The sequence below is a fragment of the Eriocheir sinensis genome, chromosome 31 (genome assembly GCF_024679095.1).
Source record: "Eriocheir sinensis breed Jianghai 21 chromosome 31, ASM2467909v1, whole genome shotgun sequence".
Lineage (NCBI taxonomy): Eukaryota > Metazoa > Arthropoda > Malacostraca > Decapoda > Varunidae > Eriocheir > Eriocheir sinensis.
The window spans coordinates 3794215-3812121 of record NC_066539.1 but is presented as its reverse complement, the minus strand read 5'-3'; the positions used below and the strand labels follow the sequence as shown (position 1 = coordinate 3812121).

The 17907-nt window shown below is 45.5% G+C and overlaps 3 protein-coding genes across 12 annotated transcripts in view; 2 read left to right on the top strand and 1 right to left on the bottom strand.

Annotated features, from left to right (window-relative positions):
• Positions 1-1032: 1032 nt before the first annotated feature.
• Positions 1033-7705, bottom strand: LOC127005813 (uncharacterized). 2 transcript variants are annotated; one of them, XM_050874950.1, is made up of 5 exons: positions 6257-7705; positions 5307-5433; positions 2687-2970; positions 1974-2111; positions 1033-1470 (listed from the first exon to the last, which is right to left on the bottom strand). In XM_050874950.1, exons 2-5 carry the CDS (start codon positions 5425-5427, stop codon positions 1396-1398), a joined length of 618 nt encoding a protein of 205 aa, XP_050730907.1. In that variant the 5' UTR covers positions 5428-5433; positions 6257-7705; the 3' UTR covers positions 1033-1395. The 2 variants fall into 2 exon arrangements, with proteins under 2 accessions (XP_050730907.1, XP_050730906.1); XM_050874949.1 differs by having other exon boundaries at positions 6328-7705.
• On the top strand, positions 7279-15470 carry LOC127005811 (uncharacterized). 2 transcript variants are annotated; one of them, XM_050874946.1, is made up of 5 exons: positions 7279-9887; positions 10237-10439; positions 11272-11419; positions 13009-13212; positions 13566-15470. In XM_050874946.1, the coding sequence occupies exons 1-5, from the start codon at positions 7279-7281 to the stop codon at positions 14602-14604; spliced, it is 4203 nt and encodes a 1400-aa protein (XP_050730903.1). In that variant the 3' UTR covers positions 14605-15470. The 2 variants fall into 2 exon arrangements, with proteins under 2 accessions (XP_050730903.1, XP_050730902.1); XM_050874945.1 differs by having other exon boundaries at positions 10216-10439.
• Positions 15471-16579: 1109 nt separating this feature from the next.
• Positions 16580-17907, top strand: part of LOC127005809 (hyccin-like) — a 36737-nt gene continuing 35409 nt past the window's right edge. For 2 of the 8 annotated variants that reach the window (XM_050874942.1, XM_050874937.1), the window contains exon 1: positions 17447-17540. The gene's annotated coding sequence lies outside the window, so the exon portion shown is untranslated. Of the gene's footprint in view, positions 16694-16973; positions 16990-17344; positions 17366-17446; positions 17541-17907 lie in introns of those variants that run through there. The other 6 variants (XM_050874938.1, XM_050874940.1, XM_050874941.1 and 3 more) reach the window with 6 other exon arrangements.

Here is a 17907-nt window from a genome sequence, read left to right as displayed (position 1 = left end):
TATAACTCCCACTTTTTTATATGAGCCAGAGGTAACTGGGATGTTCCTGCTTCCAGTCAGGAGGAATGGTACCAGATTGCCATACGGCAGTCAAGACTGCATGTATCCCGCAGATCATGGCCTCACCTCCAGCTTTGAGCAGCTCTGCATTGATATTACAGGTACCAGGTGCCTTTCCATTCCTCAACTTTTCCACAGCCTCTCTGACCTCAAGAGAGGGTGGACTTTCATTGATGGGTGGATCAGCATCCACCACCTGCAACCCTACAACTGGAAGCTGCCCACTTGGAGGGTCTGCTGTGTATAACTGCTCAAAGTACTCAGCCCATCAAGCCCTCTGCCCATCCATGTCCAACACAAGGCAGCCATCAATTGTTCAGATAGCGCTCACCTTAAAGGGACGCTTGGAAAAGAGCATTTTCGGTCCTTGGTAAGCATGCCAGAGGTCATTTGCATTTAAATGGACCTTGACTTCCTCAGTGAGACCCCTGACATAGCCCTTCTTGTCTCTCCTCAGGAGAGACAAGGAGCATCTGAAACATTAAATCATTAAGTGAAAATATATTTCATAACTCCTCAGGAGAGCTCTAGTCCTACATGAGAGTCCCATATTGGTCCTAATTTCCAGCAAGCCTGGCAACACAATTCTCAATATTCTCCAGCGTCTCTGCTGAGGCAAATCCACTCCTAAATCTCGAATAAGACAAAATGAGTTATTATGTCGAATAAAGCTTAGTGGATAGAACCCACAGGATGCATACTACATACATGGGTGGACATGGTCCTTCCCTGCTTCCTCTCACTAGCTGACAGGCAGCATTTCACTCTTCCTCTGCACACTACTATTTTTCTACCTTAGCTCCCTCAGACTCATGTTTATAAAGATAATCATTCTTATGTCAATAAAGCAAAACTTTACCAATCGTTTTGGTACATTCAGTGCCTTTGGGACCACTAAATAGGATATTGTTTTGCTGCCCATATCATACCCCCCCTTCCTCCTTCAGTAACAGGGTAGGTAATTAAATTATCTTAAATTTTCAGTATCAATATATTTTTTCTCATTTCACTTATAACAAAAATATTTAGGAGAAAATTTACTTAAAAAGTGTTAAGTACAAATTGCTGTTTATACTCTTATAAAATTCAAATTTCCTTAACAAATCTATTATTCTAGGGGTTTAGTTTATTCAACAATTGAATGTATCACAACCTTTGAAGAGGAGTTAACTTTTACAGGAGTATACATATATGGTAGTTCTCTTTTGGAATATACATATTCGGGTCCTTCACAGACCCCAGGGCCCCAATCCATTGCTTCTATTGCATTTACTGGGAACCGGCCATGTGCCAACGTCTGTCTTGAGTGGGAGGAAGTGGTGGAGGGGTAGTGCCTCAGAATGGCAGGGAGCCTGTGGAAGTCCGTCGCACCTCTACACCTCTCCCTCTCCTGTCATTCTCCCGCTCACTCTGAAAACCAAGTTAATCTTTATGAGCTAATGGAAATATCAGCAAATATATGCCTTACTCTAATGATAATTTATTTTGCTTGAATGCTTAGCACTATTGGTGCTGTTTCTGCTGCTCTTTTATTTTGCTGTCATTATATGTACTTTTATAAAAGTGTATTTACTACATTTACTGATAGTTAAGTATTGTGCTACTACTAATATTAATACCATTGCTTCTACAATTACTACTACTGTTACTATTACTACTACTATGATTACTTCTACTGCTAATTCTATTTCTAATTTTTGCACCAGTACCATTTCCATCACTATTAAAAAATAATAATACTCTTACCATTTCTACCACTACTATACTACCACAACAATAACCACTATTACTACCACTAATAATACTAATATTATTACTACTACTACTACTACTACTACTACTACTACTACTACTACTACTACTACTACTACTACTACTTCTACTACTATTACTACCACCATCACAGCATGAACCTTGTCTTTGAGGCTGCGAACACGGGAGGGCGGCGTGTTGTTGACGAGCAGCAGGTCGAGAATCACGCCTCGCTGGCAGTACAGGTCAAATTGGCAGAACTCCTTGACCATCGTGAGGCGCGAGTGGATTCTTTGGCACTGGGAGGAGGAACTCGATTTTAGGATATGTCCTTTTATTTATAACTACGTCTCCCCTCACAGTTATTGCTTATTGTTGTTACTTAAATAGTTATTGGCCGAGTGTTAAATACTGTGCATGTCTACTTATACCCTTAAAAGATAGTATTACAAGGAAAGTTAAAATGTGATCCTGCCAAATATTTCCCATGATATTACTCTACCGTAATGCATGATGTTATAGTACTACATAGTATTGTTATGTGCCATCGTTAGCTGTTAGCCTATAAAAGGCCACTCCAGGACAAAAAAAAGGCCTTTCCTGACGCCCCCTTAACCTTTCTCTTGCTATACCCACCCAACTTGTCGAAAATGTTCTTGCAATAATAATAATAAGAAAAAGGTAAAGATTTGTATGGGTCCCTTTAAGTTTTCTATATGAGGTAATTTTCCATAATTTTTTTAGTAGAAATCGAATCGGTATAAAAAAGAATCATGAATGAATATGATCATAAACAATAGTAATAATGGAAATAATAATTGTACCTATCTATACATACATAAACCAAGTCAAAAATCAAACCAGGAATACTCACACAGTCTGTGATAAATGTGTACACAGCCTTCCCAGTTCTGGACTTCCGGCCGGACTCGAAGTAGAAGGAGGAGGAGGAGTACCCGTAGCGCCTGATGTAGCCGAGCCTCCACTCCCACGAGCGAGCGTCCCGCACCACCACCAGCCTGTCACCCTGCAGCATCAGCGTCACCCAGACCTCTGTCTTCTTTTTCTCGTCCTCCTCCTCATCGTCATATTCATCATCAGTCACTGGAAGCTTCTGTCGAGTGTCTTTTTCTATCTTGACGATGAACTGACTCTCCTCTGCAGGGCCAAAGAAGCAGTGGTAGTTAGTTGTTATATAAGGAATATCTACAGGCTTACCTACTGTAATGGGCGTTCCAATGACGATCGGGTATAGGAATTGGACTTGGGCAGCCTACGAGTATATCAAGATCCATATAAGTAGTATTTAGAACGGAGAAAGCAAACAGGAAACAAAAATGGATAAAACATGGAGGGACAGGATGCGAACACCAAGGATCAGAGAGCAAAGGTTGAACATGCTGCCATCACTATTAGAATAAGAAATTAATCTGGGCAGGTCATATCATGCGTAGACCTTATCAAATCAACAGAATGACTATCCAGGAATTGTGAAAGCCAGGTCAGTCAGTAAACCAGGTAGTATAGCCTTAGGTAGAGGTGAAATTATAGCATTGCTGGAACAGGGTGGATCGAGGAGGATACACTATCATTGGTCAGTTCATAGTTAAATAAGATGCGATATATGAATAGGCACGGAAGGATTTGTGTGTAGCCTATAGGGCGGTATTATAAGACACCTTCGGTTCTCACATCAGCTATTTCTAAAGGTCAAAGAGGCGATCAATCGAGTTCTAATGAGTGTTTCCTTAGGTTCATGGTACAGAAGAAGGGTCAAACTAACACCAGGGTCATAAAACTACTCCTGGAAATGCCCACAACTCCTACGAAAGCCTTGTCAAATATGTGTTCTTGGGCAGCGAAATGTCTTATGATACGACCCATAGTATATGTGTTACGTCCTGTGTAGGCAACTTAATGTCGGCGGGAGAGAGGGAGGGGAGATGAGGGAAGGGGGGACCAGTGCGCTGTGCCAGATAAGGAAAGTTGATTGATTGATTGATAGTTTATTGTTTCATGCAAAACAACAAAAAGCAAGGGAGTGGGGAGATACCTTAGCACCTGTGTGTGTGTGTGTGTGTGTGTGATACGTACATGAGGAATATTGCACGCACACACACACACACATACAAACGTTAATTGGAGTATCACGAATTAAAGCAGACGATTATTGGAACTCAGGTGAGAGAGAGAGGGGGGGGGGGGGGCACACGAAAGGAAGAAAATACAAGGCGACGATAATTAGGTATTAACAGAGGAGGAAAAGGATAAGAAAGAGCAGTGTAGCAATGGGGTTTACAAGGACAATAAAAGGAACTATATAGATAAGGCACCTCTTATCTAGAGGAAGAGGAAGACAGGCAAGATATGATAAGGAGAGGACCACGCCTGCGGCGGAGGCAGTAAATGATAGGCATCACATTTCCTGTGCCGTCACACCCGTCGCAGTGCAGACCTTCCTCGGTTGTACTCTTAAACATTGCGCAGCCCAAGCACACATATTTAATAAGGCTTTCGCAGGAGTTGTAGGCATTTCCAGGGGTAGTTTTATGATCCTAGTGGTAGTTTGAGCCTTCTTCTGTACAATGAACCGAAAATACTACTCATAAAAACCCGACTGATCTCTTTTTTGGCCTTTGAAAATAGTTGATGTAAGTGGTGGAAACGTCTAAGAGTACCGACCAGCCCGTCTTGCCTGTACTGGCGCAACGCACAGAATACACTTATCTGGACAATCTTCCATATCTTGCCAGGAAGTGAGTGAATCCCATGACTCCTCAATTACGAAACCAACGTACAAGTTTCAAACTTTCTTATTCTAATTTCAAAGCAGTCTCTGTATTTAATGGAATTATTTTAGCCCGATGACTCCAACGGTGACTTGGTGAAACGTTGCGCAATAAAGGAGTGAAAAGTGAAAAAAAAAAACAAGCTCTTGCGTTCCTCTTCTTCACTTATCCTCTTAATACTATAACTGTAATCTTATGTGGTAGTTTGAGCCTTCTTCCGTACCTTGAACCTAAGAAAACACTCATTAGAACCCAAGTGATGTTGATGTGAGAGGCGGAAGCTGCTGATAATGCAACAACCTATGGAGGCAGTGAATGGTAGATGAAGGCACATAATTATTATCAGACCCATGACCACGCCTGTTAAAAGCAAGGGAGTCAGGAAAGATGAAGGAAAATATCAGGAAAAGCCTTCCTTCTCTCCTTTCTTTCTTCATTCCTTCCTTCCCTCATCCATCCATTTATTCATTCATTCATTCCATTCCTTCTATGACCTGGATTACTTCAAAAGGGGAAATAAGTATCAAGGCAACTCTTATCATAATGGATCTTGCTCTCGGGTTCTCCCTCTGTAGCCTATTATTTTTTTTTTCTAAGAGCGCAGAGTTGGTGTTATTTTCACGTTGGGCTACTATGGGCTGTTTTTTTTTTAGCGAGGAAGCTCACGAGTAACTCTCCACCAGAAACTGGCAGACTGGTACTCACCCATCTCAGGCATCGGGAAGCGCCTGGCCGAGGTGAGGTAGCCGCGTTGGTAGCTTGAAGGGGGGGCGCCTGAGGAGGGCAGAGAGCCGCCTTGCAACACTGCGTCCATCCCCGAGGCCATCACAGGCTGTGGAAGGGAGGCGGACTGAAAGGTTGGGAGAGAGAGAGAGAGAGAGAGAGAGAGAGAGAATGATCCTTTTTGACACAGGACACGCGCAGTAGTAAGAGTTCAGTAGCAGAGTAGGACTCGTAGTAATGAGTCTGAGTTAGATATATTCAGAAGTAAATGAGTTGAATAAATCCGAGGTAAGAGTTTGAAATTCAGAAGTAAAGTAGTAGGGTAAGACTCGTAGTGAAGGATTGTCCCATGTGCGCCAAGGCAACAAAGTTTTGCACATTCACACAAAATCTCGCGGCACTCACTCCCATACGTTATACAATAAATGCAATGTCCGGGCCATCTCACTGTCCGAATCATCATCCCTCTACTGATTCAACAAAGAGCATCGGCGAAAACATGTTTACTTAAAATACTTAAATATATGCTGGGTAAAATTTAATGCACAGGCTTGGCAGTTGCGCGGTGAGTGCCAGTGCGATAGATCCTTCATGGATAAAGATAAGTCAGTGGATGGGGAAGATAGATTATGATGGGTTCACGGGAATTCCCCCGTGTAGACTGAGTTGCCACTTGCAGAGTCCTTACGTGTGTGTTCCTGTGTTCATATCAAACTCATGAATGCATTATATTAAATTAGATTCGTATGTGTCTTTAAATTTTAAGTAATCAGAGTTATAGGAAATGGGATAGGTCTAAATGTATGTTGTTTGGTGTGGCGGCTGACTGACTGACAGCAACCTTTACATGAGGGGCGTGAGGGGAACGCAACGACGGCCACGAACCATCAGGGAAACACCCAACAACAACAACAACCATCAGGGTAACTTACTACATTATGAACCCATCTCCATTTTACACTATGGGTTAAATAATCCTGTCCACATTGTCCACATTCCTTACATGTTGTAGTGGTGTGTCGGCTCAGGGGAGGCGGCGTCTCGGAGTCACCTGGTAATATGAAGGTTACAGTTAATCTACTCCGGAAGCTATGACGCTGACGATCTCTCACTTCGGCAGGCACGCATCCTATACAGTCCCGCCGCCAGCAGCATACTCGCTTCTGTGCTTGTGTCAAACTGTGGTGTCCAGTGTGTTCACTTCACTCAGGACGTTTGTTGCCACTTTCTCTCGCTTGGTTCACACGTTCCGCAAAGATCTGATTACAGTTTCACGGGTTCTTTGAAAATAAGAACTAATTTTCAAGAACCAATCATCTTTCACTAATATCTTTGCTTGTACCAATAAATATGCAGTGGAGAGTGACAGAACAAAAGGATTATTACTCTAATTAACACTTGACGGAGACTGGGCAACGCCACACCCTTGTAAATTGACGCAGCGCTTTGGGGAACTGAGTGACTCTTCTCAGCAGTGTGGACCCAACAGTGTGCTCGCTCCGCCGCTTATCTTTACGTGGCTCGTGATAACTTCTGACATCCTGAACTGTGAAGGCCCCGTGTCTTATCCATGAGAGTGTGTGCGCGCGCGTGGCTGTGTGTGGGTGAGGGTGGGTGGTTTACATAAATAGTGTTGCATGCGTCGAAACCCAGTGATGGCATTTTATCACCACCTCGTAGGAACTACTCGCAGCCCAGAAGTCCACCTCCGATGACGCCAGGCGCCACCTCATCTTCACTGGTTCTGCTATTAATAATAGTTACTGTGTGGAGGTGGAGGTAGGCTACATGTGTGGTGATAGTATTTTACAACCACCTCTTCCTAGCAGCAATATGCATCTCGTAAGGCCACATCGGTTGACGCCCATGGTACCACTTCACTCTGAGTAAGTAAGCATACAGAGCCAGGTGTGAGTGCAAGGCTGCGGCGGCGTGTCGCTATTCACACACAGTAATGGAGTCGAGCACTCTTGGCGAGGATCACCACCTGTTCCGGGTGTACAAGGCCCACATGTCGGAGGTGCGTCTGGTACTGTTCCAGGTGTTGAGTTGGGGCTGCCCGAAGGTCGCCACCCAAACCTTCGACCAGTACTTGGTCGCCTCGGGGGTCAGTCATACCTCCTACAGAAAAAACTTCTCTAGGCACCAGCGCGAGAAAATCTCAGTCAACCCTTCGGGCGATCGGTTCGACATCTCACTACTGTACAAGATGATCCAGCTGGCGTGTCACTCCCTCGCACCCCCGGGTGACGCGGCCTGGGCCACCCCTGACGACACGTGCCTGGAGTACCTGCTGACACACCTTAAAAACTCCCGTAACGGCCTCGTGCACGACATGCCTACCATTACGAAGGAGGAAATGGTGCAGCAGATCGAGACGCTCCGGGACCTCTTGGCGCGAGTGGTCAAGGCCAGCGGAGCTCTGTACTGCATCAACGTCCGCACGGTAGAGGAGGTCCTGCGGCGTATCAACTTTAACTTAACCAACATACGCGATCAACCCTTCGCCCCTCTCGACCTTGAAGATTACCGCAGCAACCTCTTGTTCGACAGTCTACGGGAGACTTTGCGCCTTGATGGGGCCAAGGAGCTCAAGAAAATCTACAGTTCCAAGATCTTCCTGGACCCTCTCTCCTTCCTGGATAAGAGCGAATGTCACTTACGGGTCGGGACTGTGTTTATTTCCCTTTTGATTCAAGACATAAGAACCAACGCCCATTGTCACAGAGTTCATTACCAAGAGCTGCTGGAATACTGTGACGCCGCCACGCCCGAGTCATCTGAAGTTGAGAGTGATGAAGAAGGAAAGGACGAGACCCAGAAATTTCCCATGATGGTTCTCGAGGGTCAGCCAGGCTCCGGGAAAACCACCTTGCTGAGACTATACATGTCAGAGTGGATTGCTGGCGGAGGAGACATCAGAGGACTCTCCGACTTCGACCTCGTCCTTCATTTTGAGTGCCGTGACCCCTCCATCGATTCTCTAACACAACTGCTTCTCTCTCACATGCCACAAACTACCACCAGGTTTCGCAAGACGGACATCCTGCAGATTTTCCTGAGCCTGAAGGTCATGATTCTCGTTGATGGTCTTGACGAACTCAATTCAGCGTCCCTGAAGGTTTTGAAAGAAATCATGTACTGGAAGAGCTCGAGTGACCTCACCCTTATCTGCACAACGCGAGCAGAACAGATTCGTGAAGTGTACAGGTTAGCATCCGACAAAGTGAGAGTTGTCCACCTGAAACTACAAGGAATTCCCGTCGAGAAGAGGGAGGAGTTTGTACGGGTGTACCACTCTCGCCTGAAGCAGCGCGGCGTCCCACAGCAGGACCTTAGCGGCCTTCTAGAATACCTCCGCAGTGTGCCGTCACATCTTCAGGATTTCTTCAGGTTTCCCCTCAACCTAGTACTCCTTACTTTCCTGTGGGATAGCGCGAAGGCGAGAATCACAAGAATTACTTCCATGACGGCGCTCTATCTGGAGACCCACAAGCTGCTGATCGAAAAGTTGCTCGAGAGGCTGATGTACCATCCGTCTACAGAGCACCTGTCCCTCACCAAGGTGACCCGCAAGTGTGACAGTTTCTTGGCTGTCATGTACGAGGAGGCGCTGCGTGCCCTGTCAGCCGGCGTGGTGTACCTCGACAAGGCTGCGACCAAAAGGTTAAGGGAACACTGCCTCAGTCAGAGTCTCCCTACAGAGGAAATGTTTTCGGCTTTCCTGGTGTCAGTCTCTTACGACAGCACCCTCGCCCACGCCAAAGAACTAAGTTTTCCACATAAAGGCATCCAGGATTTTTACGCTGCCAGACATGTGACTCTGCACCTAGTGAGAGGTCACTTCCCTGGCCTAACTCGCTTCCTGCAGGAGCTAGAGAACTTGATGGCTAAGTCCTCGGTGCCTGCCTTCCCGCGGCGGCAGGTAATGAAACATGCCCGCCAGCTTCTTGACAAGCCAATCACCATCCGCAATGTCTTGCTTGAGTTCCATCAAGACCAGTATGAGTCACCAGACCTTGGGAGGTACCAGAATGTTATATGTCACCTGGTCAGTCTGCTGCACGGGTCTGGCCGGGACGAGATGGGGCACAGCGTCGCGGAGCAGCACGCCGAGGAGGTAGTGAGTCTCCTGGCGGCAGAGAAAGGCATGTCGTTTGAGGATTGGGTTGACGTGCTAAAAGAGGCCAACTACAACTCAGTCTTCGCAGGTGAGATTTCTAAAGTACTCCCAAAGTTTTCCTGGACGGTGAGGGACAAGCACGTGGAGGCGGCGGCTGCCTTCCTCTCCCACCAAAGTCCCACTCAGTTCACCATCGACATAATGGGCGACCCGGAGAAGGTGCCGCGGCTGCATGACTTACTGGAGATAGCGGCCGCCAGTGGATGCAAGGTTTCCCTTTACCTCCACCACCACTGGCGCCACCCAGGGGCCGGCCTTTCCAACCCCTTCCTGCAGTTGCTGGTACCTGCGAGGCCCAGCAACGCGAGGGCCTCCTTGCTAAGCTCCAGCACCAACTCGCAAGATGATGACGATTGTTACGCTGAAGTGCCACTTAGAAGGTTGGTTTTTTCTGCCCATGTGGCTGTGGTGGTCATCTAATATTAGACTAATTGATTAACTGTTTGACTGATTGACTAAGTGGCTGAATGACTTATTGTTTGTTTGATTGATTGACTGAATGACTGAATTACAGATTGATTGATTGATTGGTGAGACTATTTGACTGATCGGCTGACTGACTAATTAATAAATTGATTGACTGACTTTTTGATTGGTCTACTGAATGACTGATTGATTGATTGTCACAGGAAGTCAGCTTATCATGGGTATAATTTACTGCTCTTATTGGCGTTTTTGTATGTCAAATGGATGTCTGGCCCAACACAGCCCTGGGCCATCCGTCCGCAGACTCCCCATTGGCACCCCGCCCTCCAGTGAGCCCAAGATCTGCCTTGTGGAGGTGATGGGTCGCTTCAGTGGCCCGGCGGTGCTCAATCTGCCCTCCTCCCTGAAGGAGCTCAAGCTGGCCTTGGCTGATGACAACGATGCTCTCGATTGGTTCCGTGAGCTGATGATGCTTACCCAAACGCTCCCTTTCCTGCAGTGCATCTGTGAGTGGTCTTCGCTGTCCATTCCTATTCTTTTTTTTTTTTTGTATTTCCATCTATATCCCCAGTATATGTGTTTCCATTCGTATCTAGTCTTTTATTTATTTATCTATTTATTTGTATATCTTGTTTACAGCACATTTGTGTTTCCATTTGTATTCCCTGTATGTCAGTTTCCATCTGAATTTTCCGGTTTTTGTACTTCCATCTTATAAAGTTATCTTCTCCTTCCTACGACTTGAGCTCTTTCAGGGGGGAGGGTTATCAAGACGCCTCGCAAAACTGATTATTCTTTCAGCATCTTCATGTCTTCTTTTTGTGCGAGCTACTTTATTTTATGTGTGTGTGTGTGTGTGTGTGTGTGTGTGTGTGTGTGTGTGTGTGTGTGTGTGTGTGTGTGTGTGTGTGTGTGTGTGTGTGTGTGTGTGTGTGTGTGTGTGTGTGTGTGTGTGTGTTTTCCCCATTTTGATTTACCTTGATTTTATCTTATCTACATTTGGTTAAGTATACAACTATGCAAATAACTGCAACATATTCAAGTATATAATTATAAACACTGCTTTCCAATGTGGTCATGACATTTAGAATTCTTACAAATTATATTTTTGAGACTAAATAAACTGGAGAGCATAAACTATGACTTTGAAAGAGGCATGGGTACTTATCAACAGCCACCTCCCTCACCTCAGACCGCACATAGCCGCTCACAACAACCTCAAGCGAATAAACCTGATCCGTAAAAGATACTAACAAGTGGAATATTATAATTTGTACTACCTACTCTTCCTTTCCCACCACCTCATTTCGACCATTCTCCCACCTCGTCTGCTTGCAGGGCTACACGTCGCCGCGAACGTCACCCCTGACCTCTTGCCCAACCTGCCACAACTCCGGTACCGCCCTCGACTCTACCTGTCCAGCGTCGGGGATGGCAGCATATCCTGGGCGAGTCGGGTGGCACGCGCACTCTTGCCCCCTAGCTCGTGAGTCTCTCTCGTTGTATTTGTAGCCACGACCAGACATTGTGCTCACCTGCAATATATATAAATGCTGTGCGCTCCTTGTGGTACTCCTGCGCCTGCACGTATTCTATATCTGCGTCACCTTAGTGCTGCGGGGTGAATAATGAAATACCGGTGTCTGTATATATTCTTTTATCGTGCGTTGTGTCATTATATATATAAGCCTAAGAAAGACAGAACCCGAATTAAGACAAGAAAAGTTCTGCTGAGGACTTTCACAACACTGCTGCAGCACCATTCTTCCCCTTTGCGATGTTTCGCCACAACAATTTAGCTTAACAAGGGCGGAACTCAAATTAAGACTAGTCTATTCAAACGAAATGTCCTTGTGTCTTGCCAGTGTTTGTCATGCCTCTCCTGATAAGCTGAATACCTCCCTCTGAGGTTGTCTGCCATATTCACATGATCACATGCTAGTTTTTTTTTATATTATTTGCCTCAGCTAACCTCATATGCATAACAGACAGCCATGGTTGACACAATTGAAATCATAAGTGATGCTAAAACCGAAATGTGTTTGTCAAAAAATAGTAAAACAAAAAAAAATAATGAAATTATGATTGGAACAAATGTTATACCACTTTTTACACATCACTGACATTTGCAAGAGTTATTGAAGTTATTGAAATAATCATTTCACCTTACAAAGAAAAGTCTCTTGAAGACGATGGTGCAACCAGATTATAGGTAAAATGCTTACTTACCTCATCTCTCTCATACTTCGTTCCTTACGTGTTTTCTTTTACTTTATGCTCTTTTGTTGTTATTAAAAACTAACGGGAATTATGAGCTGAAACAGAGAATGAGTGTCTGGGGGAAAAATCACTATAATACAAAGATTTATTACCATGCTCATTACCTGTCCTGCTAACATATTACTAATGAGATGATGTAGAATGAAATCTGTTTTAGAGGTGTAAATCTGTGGTGCTCGGATTATTTTTCACGAGGGTCGTTGGGTAATGTAAACGTGGTGAACGGTGTCCGTAGACTTTTATACGTTACTGTTTAGTTAGCGCTCCGCCCGTAACACACTGTTTGTCGTGTAGGCATGTAAAGTTGGTGGCAATCTGGTGAAAATCTTGCTGAAAAACATTCTGCCGATAAATCTGCCGGTGGTAAATATGGCAGAAGATTTGCCGAGATTTTGTGCTTTTGAACTATATGTTAACATTTTGTGTATAACACCAAATTTGTTACGGAGGATCCAGAACGTTGTTGGAAACTTTGCTTAACAAACTGCAATGTTATATTGTTTCTAAATGCAAACATTTGGAGGATGAGTAGTAGTAGTAGTAGTAGTAGTAGTAGTCTACTACTACTACTAGTACCACTACTACTACTACTACTACTACTACTACTACTACTACTACTACTATAGCAATTACAACACATATATCACTATTACCTGTACACTATATAGTATGCTATATAGTATACTATTACAGTATTACTACTCATCCTTCATCCCTGCTGTACTTTCCTAAGTATATTTCTCCCAACACCGTTTTATGCGGATGGGCCTGACCATACATCTATCACTCGCACAGAAAATATGCGAACCTGGTACTGGCCGGAAGCAGCCTGAGCAGCCGCGGGGTGAACCAGTTGGTAGCGCGCCTCCACCACCTGGCGGTGGGCGTATACGGCGGGCGTGGTGGCGGCCTCGTCGTGGCTTCTTCGAACCTCGCCGATGACGACCTCAGTAACGTTCGCACATCAGTTTTTCGCCACCTCAGCTGCCCTTTCTCACGGTGAGCCTATTTTCTCCTCTTCTCCATTCCCTTCCTCCTCATACATTCGCCTCCTCTGTCCTTTCCCTGCCCATTCCTTTATTCTTATCGACATTACTTAATTTTGTCATATTTCATTCCGGCAGAGTGAATATAGAACAGCTGTAGTTCAGCATCTTTTCTCTTTTCCTCCTTCCTTCCTCTTCCCGTATCTTCTCTATTCCTTCTAACACTCGCCTTGACGCTGTACATCTTAAGTATAGGGATTTTTTTCTCTCTACATAAAATATGTACCATTAGATGTCTCCCTAAAGACATAGACCATGCTATTTCTTTAGGAGCCTGCATCATTATATCACTCTTCACTCCGGCAGGGTTCACGGTGAGGAGATCTGGTTCGACGAGTCCATGTACGAGCAAGTGTATGACTACAGTGCCCCGCCTAGCTCCGCTCTCCGCGACAGCCTAGGCTCAGAGGAAATCTACTTGCCCTGTCGAACTCCTCCAGAGGCCAAATACATTAACCTCAACAAAAAATTACAAGCCTCGTATATCCAGGAGGAATCTGGATATGTAAACGTACAGTGTGCTAATGAAGAACGCGTGGATGAGAGTTTGGATAAAGAAGACTCCATTTATAGTGATGTGTCAAGTGATTTTCAGGCAGGGTTCATGATTGAAGAATCTAAATCATCGTCCGAAGAAGGACCCCCTTATATAGGAATGATTAGAGACGAGAAGAAAAAGATTCCAAAACAACAGCCGTCAACGTCAGCAACCCCGCCTCAGTTACCTGGACGCAAGTACACCCTAGCGCGTCCACCTCTGCCGCCAGCCTCCAGCCCTCCACGCGAGCACTCCAAACTGTGTTCATCTTCGCCGCCAGCCGTCAATCATCTACCCAAACCCTTCCTCCCACCCAAGCCCCCCCTGTCGCGTCCACCTCTGCGACAACGCAAACCCTCCATACCGCATCCACTTCAACTACCAGACCCCAACCTTCCACAGAAGCCCCCCCCACCACCTCCACCTCTAACGTCAAGGATGCCCCTGTCCAAGACCCACACCCAGAACCCATCCAGGCCAGCAATGCCGCCTCCACACAGGTCTAACAAGCCTCGCCCGGTGTCAGACCCATCCACACCCGGGTACTCGGCCCCTTCTGCAATTAACACGAGGCGTAAATGCTCTTACTTCTCCTACCCCAGCAGAGGGACACACCTAAACCCACAGCACGACACACAACTCCCGCACAAGCCTGCGATACCCCTGCCACTCTCACCAAGGCTGCCAAAGCATAGGGACTTACAACAGGAGTCTGACCTCCCCTCACCAAGCCATTCAAGCCAGACACCTCCACAGTCCCCCTTAACCAGCTTATTTGACCCAGCAAACGCATTCGAACAGCCTTGAACCCACACCCACTCTGGTGAACAGGTGTGTGTGTGTGTGTGTGTGTGTGTGTGTGTGTGTGTGTGTGTTCAGTAATATGCTTTGTTCTGTATTGCAAAAGAAAATTATATATTGTTCTGCTCCCAACACACACACACACACACACACACACACACACACACACACACACACACACCATGCACTCGTACAGACAACCGGGAAGGGGGCTCCGTGTTTTATATATTATCTATTTCCCCTTCTCATTACGTCACTTTTCACTGCACCCTTTTTTTCTCCCACTGTCATCATCAACAGCAGTCATTACTAGTTCACGGCAGCATAAAGGCCTTTCCCAACATTATCCACTTCCTGTCTGGTGGTGACGTCACTCCATCCTGCTCCGGCAAAGGTTATATATTTTCATCTTTCCATCTAGTTCTTTATCAGTACTGACTCAGATCTACACAGTTTTTGGGTTTTGATTTAATTTTCTCTCTTTATATCTTCTCTGTACCTATTCCCTGACCTCTAATTAGATTCGGGGTTTGCCAAGCTATTACTTCGGTTGTCCATCATTCTACTGTCGGTTTTACATATGATATAATATTCCTAAGTCCATGTATTCTTCTTACTTTAATCATCATTGTTCAACCTTTGTCTGTTCTCGAACGTGGGAAGTTTTGTTCATCTTTCTGTTACTAAATTTACATGCCATTTACTCAGCATCTATTTTTTTAAGGTAAAGAAGGGAGGGAGACTCTCTGTGCCTACATAAGGTGGTAATTCAGTAGTCAGTGTGCATGTCATGACCAGCCTCACGAGTGTCTAATTAGGTAATAAAGTACAATGTATATGTGTATTAAAATGGTTTTGTTCCTGCGTCGTGACTTGGCTGTTTTATTTACCGCTTCATAAAATAAGTAGTACATAATTATAGCATACACGCTTAATTGATTCCTTTCTACCTTTGAAACACACACACACACACACACACACACACACACACACACACACACACACACACACACACACACTCATATTATAATTTTGCAAGGTAGAGACTCTATATGGGGTCTCTATATAGATGCACGGGGTATCGGGACCATATATTCTTCATTAAACATATCGGCGCCCGAGCATACATATTTGACAAGACTTTCGTAAGAGTTGTGGTCGGAGCTTTCCAGTAGTAATTTTTTGACCCCTTTAGTAGTTTCACGCTTTTTCTGTATGTACCATGAACCTAAAAAAACACTCATTATAACCCGACTGATCTTTTTAGCCTTTGGAAATAAATTATGTAAGGAGCGGCTATATCATTGTATCAACCGTTATCCCAAGGCTCCACATAGCAACCTTGGACTTACCAGCGGATGTCACCCAAGATAAAGCTGTTTTGATCCCACTCCAGAAAGAAAGGAAAAAAACAAAGCTCTAGTATGTATGTGCCAGAGACGGGATAGCTATCATTTGCATTATAGAAGTTTACACATTGAAATCATTGCCATTCCATGTAGAATTAGTATATTTATAAGAACTGAGAGAGAGAGAGAGAGAGAGAGAGAGAGAGAGAGAGAGAGAGAGAGAGAGAGAGAGAGAGAGAGAGAGAGACTGGAGGAGGAGGAGGAGCTAGGGAAGGGAGAGAAAGGGGGGGAGAGAGAGGAGGCCCCCCCTCCTCTCTCTCTCCCTTCAGGAGGAGAAAATAGGGACATGTGGGAAGGGTAGACTGCAGCAGAATAAATGAATCACTCACGGTATTTGTATTTAGCGGGATATGAAAGGGAGGAGGATGAGGAGGGAATGATGAGGAGGAGGGAGGGAAGGAGAGAACCAGAGAAGAGGGGAAGGGACCAGGGAGAGGAAGAGGAAGGAAGGGAGGAAACGAGGGAGAGGAGGAGGAAGCAGAGGGAGGAAGAGGGGTTGGGAGGGAAGAGGAGGAGGAGGAAGCAGAGGGAGGAAGAGGGGCTGGGAGGGAAGAGGAGGAAGAGGAAGAAAAGGGAGAGAGGGAGGGAGGGGAGACTGGCCCAGTGTATCTCCGCCTGTCAGTGCTCAGTGTCAGGGTGGCAGACGACATGGCGAGGTACCAATGACACAGGACTCACTGGATTTGGTAATTATGGGCGTCCGAGGGGGGTCAAGGGGGTCTGGCGGCCATAAATGAGAGGGGAGGTGAGAAAAAAGGTCAGGAAGGCGAGAAGAAGGTCGGGGAGTGATCTGTGCGCCTGAGAATTTGCCTTACTCAACCTTCCTTTTCAACCTTCCTCACCTCCTCCAGTGTCCTATCGTGTGTCCATGGGGAAGAGAGAAGTGTGGTCTGTGTTCTGGTGTTGAAATTAAGGGATATAAAGGCCATGGAAGGTTAAAAGAGGAGAAAATTGAGACGTTAGTGAGTGGTGCCAGGCGAATGTAAGGTCGAGTTTGGCTTTCTCAACCTTCCTTTTCAACATTCCTCGCCTCCTCCAGTTTCCTATCGTGTGTCCATGGGGAAGAGAGAAGTGTGGTCTGTGTTCTGGTGTTGAAATTAAGGAAAATGAAGGCCATGGAAGGTTAAAAGAGGAGAAAATTGAGACGTTAGTGAGTGGTTCCAGGCGAATGTAAGGTCGAGTTTGGCTTTCTCAACCTTCCTATTCAACATTCCTCGCCTCCTCCAGTTTCCTATCGTGTGTCCATGGGGAAGAGAGAAGTGTGGTCTGTGTTCTGGTGTTGAAATTAAGGAAAATGAAGGCCATGGAAGGTTAATGAAAGAGAAAAAGGAGGCGTGAGTGAGTGGTGCCAGGCGAATGTAAGGTCGAGTTTTGCTTTCTCAACCTTCCTCGCCTCCTCCAGTGTCCTATCGTGTGTTCATGGGCGAGAAAGAGCTTTGGTCCGTGTTCCGGTGTTGAAATTAAGGGAAATGAAGGTCATGGAAGGTTAAAAGAAGAGAAAAAGAAGACGCGAGTTAGTGGTGCCAGGCGAATGTAAGGTCCAGTTCGGCTTTCTCAATCTTCATTTTACCCTTCCTCGCCTCCTCCCGTCGTCTTTTCTTGTGTCCATGGGCAAGAGAGAACTGTGATCCGTGTTCCGGTGTTCAAATTAAGGAAAATGGAGGCCGTGAGAGGTTAAAAGAGAAGAAAAAAAAAAAAGAGAGGTGGCCGAGTGAAAGGTCTCGTCTCGGGGTCCTCCCACTTCTGACACGGCCACGGCAGGTTGCTCTTGAGGACGTTATTTCAACATGTGCTCTTGTTGAAATGAGGAGATAAAAGGCCCTGGCAGCTTGAAAGGGAGAGAAAGTGAAAAGAAGAGTGACTGGTAAAGTGGAAAGGTACCCGTTTTTCAGGATCCTCC

Coding starts and splice junctions, on each gene's coding strand:
- LOC127005813 (XM_050874950.1), bottom strand. CDS start 5,427: ATGGCCTCGGGGATGGACGCAGTGTTGCAAGGCGGCTCTCTGCCCTCC. Junction 2,971..5,306: donor CTTCCCGATGCCTGAGATGG/GTGAGTACCAGT, acceptor TTGGCCCTGCAG/AGGAGAGTCAGTTCATCGTC. Junction 2,112..2,686: donor ACACATTTATCACAGACTGT/GTGAGTATTCCT, acceptor TCCTCCTCCCAG/TGCCAAAGAATCCACTCGCG.
- LOC127005811 (XM_050874945.1), top strand. CDS start 7,279: ATGGAGTCGAGCACTCTTGGCGAGGATCACCACCTGTTCCGGGTGTAC. Junction 9,888..10,215: donor GCTGAAGTGCCACTTAGAAG/GTTGGTTTTTTC, acceptor GGCCCAACACAG/CCCTGGGCCATCCGTCCGCA. Junction 11,420..13,008: donor GCACTCTTGCCCCCTAGCTC/GTGAGTCTCTCT, acceptor TCACTCGCACAG/AAAATATGCGAACCTGGTAC.